Source organism: Eimeria tenella, genomic scaffold (genome assembly GCF_000499545.2).
Source record: "Eimeria tenella Houghton genomic scaffold, Eth_scaff47, whole genome shotgun sequence".
NCBI lineage: Eukaryota > Apicomplexa > Conoidasida > Eucoccidiorida > Eimeriidae > Eimeria > Eimeria tenella.
The window spans coordinates 95,571-106,100 of NW_013543383.1; the positions used below are offsets into that span (position 1 = coordinate 95,571).

The window sequence follows — 10,530 nt, forward strand, 5'->3', positions numbered from 1 at the left end:
AAGTGTGCGTACTGAGACCACTGCTTGAACGTGTCATGAGAATGCACCAATGATTGCGCGGATTCAGCTGCTGCTGCGCTGTGGGCACATGATTACACGCCTCTAAAAGTGCGCTTCGCTATTTGCTCCTGTTCGGAACGCCAGCCAACTGCGGCTCCTCCCTTTTGTTAACAGGCTGTCCAACAGGCCTTAGTGGATGCAATGTAGAGAAGAAACGTTGTCTGAAGTCTGAAGGACTTTCTTTGCACTACGCCATGAAGGCACACGCTAGAGTGGGCATCACGGCCTCGATAAGTTGAAAAGCGCGAATGGTGGTTGTGGCATTGAGCATTGGGTGCGCCTTCGCTCCACAAATGCTCAATCTTCATACAGTTTTCATCTGAAGTTGAGACAAGCTCATATTTTGCATTCGCATTTCTTCCTTGTGACACCTCAAAGTTTTGTTACTGATACCAATGTGCTACAAAATGACATTTTCGCTCTAAGAAAGTGACCAATTTATCAGTTTCCAGACAGCAGCGATATCTGCTGGGTAGCTTTTCCAGTTAGTCAAAGGTGCGCCATTCATTAATTCACTGTATTAAGAAGTCATAAGATTATTGATTGAAGTAGAAACATACAGCTTAGGTGAATGCAGGAAGAGCGAAAAAGAAGCAGCTGATGATGAACCAATATTGAAAAGATTTTGAAGCAAACGCATACAAATCTGAAGCCCTGCATAAAAAGGAACTCCATACTCTACAGAAACGCTTAAAATGCGAGGTCGATATCGGAAGCAACAAACATGGGTTGTGGGTTGAGACTTGCTAATTAAAGTGCACCAGCTCCTTGCTATAGACAATGCATTTTGTAGAGAGACGAGATCTTGTTGGCAGTTGCATACCATGATTTGCACTTATAAGCCCCTACGTCCTGCAGGTTGAAAGCATCTACTTGAGCCAATCATGGAGGAAAACAACTAAGAATGGGTCAAGTTACCGGTGTTCGTTATACACAGTAGTACAAGGAAGAGCGGCGCATTGCGCTATTCGCGTAGTCCTCAGCATCCACGCTATTCTCAGAGCCACGAATTTATTCTACCACATTCTTTTGTGTTCTTTATTGAAGAGAAGTTGATACCCTTGGAGACTCGACGCAGCGGACGATATGGCCAGGTTCACAAACAGCAATTTTATTGCATCTTTAGAGGCATTAGGGTGCACAAAGGATACCCTTGAGACCCGCAAGTTTTACCAACGAGTACCTTATTTCCAGGCAGCCTGATGTCAATATTTTTCTTCATGAGGTTGTTACGGAGCAAGCTGGTAAATACCTACGTGAGGGACACCATTCATTTAAAATCATTGGCGAAAAGCAGCGACAGGTTTATAGCAAAAAGCGAGGCATTAAGCTAGCTAGCCCATGCCCACTAGACGCTCACGGAGGACCCTTCTTCACTCTAGTCCTCCTTGTTTCACCGCAGTATGTTCTACTGGCTCCCAGAAGTATGCACTGAAATTCGTTACGCGCAAGCGCACTCCAAAGGTCACGCTTTTACCGGTAACAGGGATTACCGCAAGTTTGTGGACACATGGTGTGTCCAAAAACTTGCAGTAATCCCTGCTACGAGGAAACCGCCGCAATGCCAGATCACTCAGTAAGCTGTTACGCATTTCGCAGAATATTTCGTGCCCAAAGAGTATCGATAATGGTGCGCAGGAAGATATCACAGGGAGTTGTGCTGGATGCTGGGTTACCTGGCAAAGTGCAGGGAGAGCGAAAAACGGACATTGCACAGATTCGTATGCTCTTCAGTGCATTTTACGAGTGTCCTGACAAAATCAAGGAGATCAAATATGTTAATAAAGGCGAGAAGTAGTATCAATGCTTACGCTTCACAGGCAACTAAGCTCGAATAGGATCCTGTGGGCTGTCAGGCAAATTCAGTGAGAGAATCGCCAGAGCCAAATACGTGCGAAGATTTCCCTTCAAAGTACACATGCGTTCGACATGGTAAAACCCATCTTCTAATCTCTACTTTGAATTTAAACACTGATTTCATTCCTGTGTTACCAGAATAACCATTCTCGGACCATTCGCAACTGCTGCAACTATCGTCAAGAGCTGGAGGGCCTCACATGGCGCCTTCCCTGATGAGTACAGCGTTCATGCAAGGTTTATTATATCGGTGCTTTTCTTTGCCGGTTCTTTGCTGCATGTGACTCCACTGAGAAGTTTGCCCTTGTTTATTGCGTAAACTAGAACAGTGGGCCATTGCAGCCCCAACTTTCGCTCGACATGGCGGAGACGCTGTACATCTCTAGCCAGAGAGGAAGCGCGACGCCTTGGTAAAGGCTGCCTTGATGTTCCACTATCTTCTTGGCCATGAGAAGAGCGGAAACGCAAGTTCCCGATAAATCAAGTCCCTCGTGGGACGAGTGCCTCGTCTTACGAGGCACTTCATTGCCAGCCCAAAACGGCGCAGATTCAACATCGGTGCAGGTAACCCCAGGCAAGCGCGCTAATAATTATCTAAATCGTGTAATTAGTGTGACCGCATAACGACCAAAATTAAAAAAAAATGCAGGCTGCAGTCTAATTCAGCTCGCGGCAAAGTCCTTTCACCATTCAAACAGCAGCAGATGTTCCAAAAATTGCTCGTTTTCAGCACACTAAGAGATGGCAAAGGAAAAAAACAGTAGAGCAAAGCCACAGTACATTCGGTGGAAGTTCCACTACGCATACTATGACACGAGGCCTTCATTCATCAGGCGCCTCACACCAGTATACGCGGCAGTCTGTGAGCTCTTCGCCTGCTGTGCAAGATGACAGCGCATGCATTGCTGCTGAGGCAAGTCACATACTAATGGATTACTCGGGTTTCACTTCGCCTTGCCCTGGAGCTCTAACGCTTTGATTTGTCGGCTATCGTTCTGGAACATCAGCCAGCTGCTCCCCGCATGCTTTGTGTTGGCTGTCCTCCGCTGAATGGAGAGTACTTCTGTGGCTGTGGCCTTGCGTCCAACCGCAGGTTACACTTGTTTGCCCATCACAAAGGGTGGCCAACTTCGCCGTAAATGGCGACCAGGGGGGTACACCCCCATCTCCGAAAAGGCTGTACTCGCCCGTTTTCGGAACTGCCTGTAATGACGGACTGGTAGATGACGCATCTAAAGCACCGTCCGATTCGTGGGAAGCGGACTGCAAAAGCGTACCAGAACCATCTGGATGGAATGTGCCCCACTGTAACGAAACAGGAGGATCAAAGCCCTGCGAATAGTCGGCAGTTCCGAGATTCTGGGGACCTGCAGGGGGAAGAGTTGCCGGCAACTTCGGTAAAACCGCCTCGGCAGCAGCCGGTCTTGGAGTCTGTATCCATGCCAATGGGACTCCAACCAGTGGCTGAGAAAACTGCGGCGGAGCTAATTGCACCTGGTAACCTTCATGATACACCAATGAATACGGTACGCGATGCATAACTGGCTCAATGCCTCGCGTAAACGTCTGGCCAGCTCGCCATTGTGGATATGTAGTTGGTAAGTGCCTGGTAAGAGCACCACCGGTCACTGCGGAATCTGTGGGTTGAAGGGAGATTTGCACTGCTGAAGCAAACTGTCTGTGCAGTGTGTCGTGATTAAACCACCCATACAGCTTCCTAGGCTGACTGCTCATCTGTAGAGGCGCTCCCTCCAACGCGCTACTGTTGCTACGACGGTCTGTAATACATGGCCGCCGCGGTGGTAGAAGGCCCCCAGCACTTCTTGCCGCGTCGATTATACGTTCTCGCAGGTCTTTTACTGGGAGAATATTACCTCTGGACACGTGCATATGATAGCGGCCAAGGAGCGCGAACACGCCTGTGCGTTTCTGACATCCTATAATGTGTGCGCGAAGTGAACCGTCTCTGGCAATGTGATCAGAGTGAATACGGAAAATTGCTTCGATAACATCGGCCTGCTGACCTACTATACTTTCGACCAGCTTTGTGGAATTATTCCGCATCAACTCTGACAGCCCTTCCAAAGCGCCTAAGCAAATCTTAACTGCCAGGCCGGCAGTTCCCAGTAAGCTTATCATCTTCTTTTTGTACTTTAAGGGGGATTTTTCCACTAGATGGCGGCGCGGCTGCTTGATCTCCTTACATAGACTCATTAGCTCGCGGATAGCAATGCGTCGACCCTCAAGATGCACCCCCTCGCCGCTCTGTTGAAGGCACTCAGAAGCTAAGCTGATAAGAGAGTCGCCCACGTTTTCCCTTTTTGGCTCAAGGTCCTCCCTTACAAGCGACAGGGCACCCAAATCGAGTGCTATCAGTCGCATTACATGATATGTCACGCGCACGCGTTGGGCACACGTTAACGCTGGCAACAGTGAACTGCACACCTTTGGGACCACTGCCATTTTTCGCAGAACATTAAGCACCCTTCTTTTAAAGCTTGGCGGTAGTTTCCGCTCCTCCCACAAGTGCAATTCACTGCCATCACACTCCTCCGGTAGCGATCCCAAGCCAGCCTCATCCAAGCCAGACTCATCCAAGCCAGCCTCATCAAGCATGTCGTCTAGAAATTCATCCGGTTCTTCTTCCTGCGCTATCCTGGGGGGTCCGTGTGACGTGTCCTGACGTGAAATAGAGCCATCTCGTAGCACCTGCTGTCCCGAAAATCCGGCGAACTTTCGCAATCTCCCGTTGTAGCCTCCATTATCGTCGTCTGGTGCATTCTTTGAGTGGCATAATCCACCAGCAGCTGCTGCAAGGGATCGGGTCAGATGGAACGACTTTCTTTCAACGCCTATCAAACGAGAACAACGCAGCAGGAAGTACACTGCTACCAATGTAGTGAGTCCTGCACCGAGACGCCAGGCCCAGGAGGAAAGAAAGAGCCTCCCGTTGTTGAAGCGCTGGGCAGGAAGAGTTCCATCAGCATAGCCTTGGCCCCTTTCCAGAGGCAGATGCACATTGGTTTTCTTGTCAGTGATAACAGAGGATGGCAGAACATCCCTGAGCTGTGCATGTGGCTGCGGGTCCATTAGGCCTACAGATGGCCCTCACGTCCGTGCAGCCGAAGCCGTAACCTTTTCAGATTTAGCTTCACTGCTTTTCACAAGTCGTGAACATTATACAAGAATACATCTTCGTTGATTACAATCACGCATTCGTCGTCGGCGCTAGGCGCACTCGCCGTCTGTACACTTGCAGAGAGACGGTGCACTTAAAACATCGACTTTCACAGTCTTCCAGTGTTGCCGCGCACTTAGACTCACGCTTCAGCCTCCACCAGCTTTAAAGAGTAGCCTCACGCATTTTCATAGGAAAACAGCGCAGAAAAGTGCAGAAGAATCGCTCGAGATTGTGTCCACTGCGCATCTTTGATGCACATGAGGCCCCCAAAGCGCAATAGCAGACGCACCACAAAACAGGTCCACACTCAGTTTATGGATTGGAAGCTGATCGCAGAGCCCAACAACATTTTTGCTATAGCTGAAAGATCTTTTCGGGGAGACCTATGAAGGGATGCCGATGTGCAGCCTTCAAGATCGGAGACTCGGGACACGAACGACACCGAGCTCTACCCCCCAGAGCTTGTCTACAGCATTCGTTACCTAGGGCAAGTTCCGAATTTTCGACGCAGAATTGACTTCTGCATCAATTAACTAGCATGAATACAGAGCACCACTGCACGTTCCTCGACAAAAGGTGGCGAAGTAACAGATTTGTTTGTGATCCGGACGATATGTATGCAAGGAACCTGGGGACATGCTATGAGCGCCCCTCAAAAGCAAACAGCCGGCTTGCTGGTTAACCCTCATTGATCGGCTAATTGTTTTCTAGTGGACAAACATCGTATCAGCAGGCACCGTTGTGAGTACTATGGTGGCAGTCTCCATGCAACTTTCCACCTCACTGAGCTTCACAAGGTAAACGTGGTATTACCAGAAGCTCCATGCGTCTCTTACACCAACATAGTGCATTAGCTCCTAGGTTTCATGACTACTGGTGAAGCATTCGACATTTTGGGCCGGTGACCCCTATTTGAAACAGACATGTGTCCTGCATTAGCAATGCGTTGCGTTTGTGGCATCGCGGTGAGTACAAGGCAGGTTGCAGGGCACTAAAGATGGATACAAGGTAAGGAGCCTGAGCATCCAGATAACTATTAAGCAAGTTAAGCTTATTACTTTGAGGCTACATGGATCTCTGGAGATGTCTATTCTCCCTTCTACTAGCTGCCTGTGTCTGGGTACACGACCCGGCAGCGAGAAATAGGAACACCTCAACACCTCAGTTTCTCCTACCTACGAATCCCCGTTACTCTACGTAAGTGTATTTGGTCTGTGTATGCGTGTATGTGTGTATGTATGTGTGTGTGAGCTTGTGTGTGTGTGCGTTTGTCCACCTAAGGCCTTAGTAAAAGACAGCGAAGTAGGATCGAGTTTGCATCTGTAATAGAACGGGTATGCGAGCGTGAAAGAGTGTTCCATGGACTGGCTTTTACATTGGGTGGCTGTTCTGGGAAAATCTAACAATCCTAGTGGGGCTATAGACAGTTTCAGAGCGTGTCTGCAGCTCGGCGTTTTGCTCTGAATCAGTCACACATACACATAGGCAGCAGCAAACGAATGGGTCAAGGCCCCACTCAAACCCTCCAAGAAGCGCACAGTCACCAAACAAACAGCATAATAGCTCTCCCAATAAAGCAACTGATCTACTCAATTTTAAGTCAACAGTCACCCAGTAGGCCTAGAAGGTGTTTCAGAGCAGAACAAACAATGATTCACTAAAACGAGAAGGCCCGTCTTCATTTCTGCCAAGCAAGAACACAGGAAACGTGGGCGCTGTGCTTCTGGGAGAGGGATTATCACCTGACTGCATCAATGTAAAAGTGGAGACTGCCACTAACATAGGAGAGCTCTACGCTCGATGAGGACTGAGTACATGAATGAAAACTTTGAAGTTCGCGCAGAACGTTCGGAAGCCTGCATTTAACAGTGGGACCACTTGGCCACTGGCTCGACCTTCGCAAATTAAAAAGAAATTCCTTGATTTGATGGCAGATAAGGCGGAATGAAGCTACTAGATGAGCCGGGCTTCCCAGAATACGATACCGGCAAACTGCCTAATCTAACAGGGAGCGGAGATCCTGTAGAGTAGGTAGCCGCGCTCTTTCTTGCTTGTTCATTGTGTACCATCAACAGCTATCGAACTTATTCGAAGTTGGCCTCTCTGAATGTATGCTCATTCTGATGGAGTGAATTTGCCAGCCGTCTAGATCCTGGCAAGAGGCAGGAGCTGCGATGAACACCGAGCATGGGGTCACGATACAGAACGTTGAAGAGCCGTAAGAGTTTGCAATCATGAACTAAGCTGATGGAATTTCTAAGTTTTTTGGGCGCGCTTGCGGTTGATTCGCAGCAGAGCAATGTCAAGGGGTAAAAGCTTACGACAGATCGGGGTTACGGCAGCGGGATTAGTACACGAACCTTGCGGAAATGTGCCACTGTGTCCGATATTTTGCCAATTTTGTCTGGCCCCAATCAGAAAAGAATAGCAAATCGAGAACATTACTGGAGCAAGTTAGGGTGAAGCCGAAGCGGGGTTTGAACGAGGAGGCCTAGGATTCAGGGGAGTTGCATCTGGCTGCTGTGTGGCTGCTGCGGGTATCTGCTGCTGCATTTCAGCTGTTGTGAATCTGCTTGTGTGTTTTCCGTAGCGGCGGTCGCTGATTCGCCAGCACAACCAATCCTGACAAATCACCTCCGTAAATTCTAATACTTTCGATGACATCAAACTTTCTCTGTCGGGTTAAGTCCTCTTGCATAGTGTGCTCTTTCTGCTATAGCCATTAGTACTGTCAGCATGTAGTGTGGGTGTTTGCTTAAGAGCACGCTCATATTAAACCGTTCTTATTTGAACTGTTTTTCGCATTCTAGAGTCCTCTGTTACACCGGGCCAACCGATACCGACGCTGATGCTGATGCAGGTGTTCTGTTTCTTTCCTCTAGTCTTAATTGATGTTCTTTTCATGAATTCATATGCTTTCTTCCTGTTTGTTACGTCTCTGCAACTTATTCGCATTATTCTTTATTTGAATTGCTATCCTCTTCCTCTGTATCTCCTCTTTCCTCTAACTGATGCCGTTTTTCTTTTATAGTCCATTTGCATCTGCTTGTTCTTTCTGTCAATTCCGACTGATATCTGCGTGCTAAATACTTCAAATCACAAAATTATACGTGCCTCCTTTTAGCCACCTCTCTATAAACTTACTCACTTAGCCAATAATTGCTTTCCTTTTTACACATTTTTGAGTGTTGACGTATTTAATTATGCTATTCTCATTTCACTATCTCACTTTTGCCTTTCCACATGGTATTTATCTTTACCTAGCGTACCTGCACATATTTTGATTTTTAATTTCTTAGATTTTTCTGGACAACGGCCGTTACGTAGAACCTGTGTAGTCAGCTCAGCCCAGCATGGCTCTTACGTGCCCTTCCTTTTTTACTACAGAGGACCATACCTACCGCCAGTCACTGGAGACATCGCTAAGCGTTAAAAACGTATGATCAGCATCGATGTATATTTAGGTTTCTGTTGACACGCCTGTCTGCCCCCGTGATGTTTCTCACTCGCTGCTTGGGCGTGAGGCGAAACATCTGGGATGCAGCAGCAGTGCTTCTTGCCACAGGCCAGCATTGGGCGTAACTGCAGAACATGTTGGACCTTAACTCCCAAGGACTACGCCCCTTTGCAAATGCATTACTTGTATTTGTTACGTCACTGCGGGCTGCGAAGCCTGTTGGATAGAAGCGAGCATGCCCTGCCCAACCGTTCGCAATTCCTCTTAGACGCTCTTACCACCTGCGATTCTATAACTGGCACTTTTTCTACCAACACAGGCCACGCTTTTATTAGTCGCGGTACTGATTCCAAGGAAAATTCCATCACTTTCAGTTTTGGGTTTGATTGCAGCTTTGCGCTCGTTCCACACTGAATACGCTATAGTCTCTAACAACAAACCCCAGAGTCATGGCCATGCTGAGCTGCCGCCCTAGCTGCGGAGCAGCTGCTCTGCCGCTGCGGAAGGTCGAGGAAGCGTCAGTAGAAGTTCGTATTGCTTGCTGTCGAACTTTCTTACGACGCGATGAGTCAGTACACCACCTCCACGGAATCGTGATGATGCTGTGAGTGCTCAGAACCTGTTTATGGTTGCTGTAGTTATAGCTTATTTGGTACTGTTTCCTACACATCCAATGAGTGAGTTCTACAGTGTGATTGAAAGCAAGGTTATTTATTACATGCTTAGTGGCACCGAGCAGGAATAAGCCGATGTCACATGCCGCAGTGAGGTGAACGGTTTTAGGCAAAAGGCTTGTACCAGGAACAATAACTTACCGCCTACCATTTGTTCCACAAATGGTGGGCGGCAAGTTATTGCTTCCTTTGTTCGACCATGGAGCTCAGTGGAAGAGCCAACATCAAATTGCGTTTGACCTCGTTCCTCTCACGATGCTTTTCATGTATCTTCACCTCGCGAAACCAGAAAAGACTCACACTTACCCCCAAAAAAGGCCACCATTATTTTAGCTCATGTTCCGTGGCGCCTTGTCAAGCCTAGTGGCTAATACGAAGTGGATACTGTGTTGCAGCGGGGAGCTGCAGACAAACTCCAATATCTCTTGAAAGAGCTAGAACAGACGGGGGCATTACTAAGGAACCTGCCTTCCAGTCCATCATTTGTCCTGCATTATTGCGAGCTTTGAAGCAATGCCAGAGCGCAGTACAACGGCAACTAACAGCTTTACAAGCCGCCAGCGCTGCCGCCACGTTCTAGTCCACTCTCCCCGCCAAGCTCCTCCTATTTTCATCCTGCTCCGTAGCCTCTTCGCTTACCCTGCACACCCAACCCTTTGTGTCCCTTGTCCATTGATGTATATTAAAAGGAAATCCGTATTCTCCTTTGAGTTCCCCCCTTTTACTCCGCACAGCTACTGCCCAGTGAGAAACGAGAGGGTAATCGTGGATCGGAGGGGAGGATTGCATGCATGAACTCGAACGGAGCCACCGCACGCAAAGCAACGGTGCATACGCACAACGGACTACAGGAAAGTGCAGATATATGCACATGCAGCAACAGACTTATGTTCACAGGAGAAACATTTAAAGTGAATGACAACTGGAGGTGAAGTTCTCTAAGTAGAACGGGGTGGAATAAAAGAAATCGAGGGCACAAAAAACATAATGGGCAAACAAACAAATCAATGCAAAATCGAAGGAGAAGACGAAACGTTGAAGATAGGAGTAAGCAGGTGCAACGCCAATAGTAGCTGTAGGCGTTTGTGCACATGTGTGGCATTTCCTTCAGTCACCTGTGCCTGTGCATAAGTAGTTTTTTTTTTACGTGTCTTTCTGTGCTCGTTCGTCTGCAGATTTACGTATTCTGCATTAGCACGCGAGTAAGCATGTAGATCTATTGTCACCCTCTTCTCGCATTGCTTGGCGGTAGCCGGGCGGGTGGCAGAGCCAGCTAAGCAGGAGGGCTTGGAAAACAAAAC

At 48.1% G+C, this 10,530-nt stretch overlaps 1 protein-coding gene across 1 annotated transcript; it reads right to left on the reverse strand.

Moving 5' to 3' along the window:
* Nucleotides 1-2,904: 2,904 nt before the first annotated feature.
* On the reverse strand, nt 2,905-5,007 carry ETH_00022350 (uncharacterized protein; the record flags this gene model as incomplete). Its single annotated transcript, XM_013377162.1, has 1 exon — nt 2,905-5,007. The coding sequence occupies one exon, from the start codon at nt 5,005-5,007 to the stop codon at nt 2,905-2,907; it is 2,103 nt and encodes a 700-aa protein (XP_013232616.1).
* Nucleotides 5,008-10,530: the final 5,523 nt, after the last annotated feature.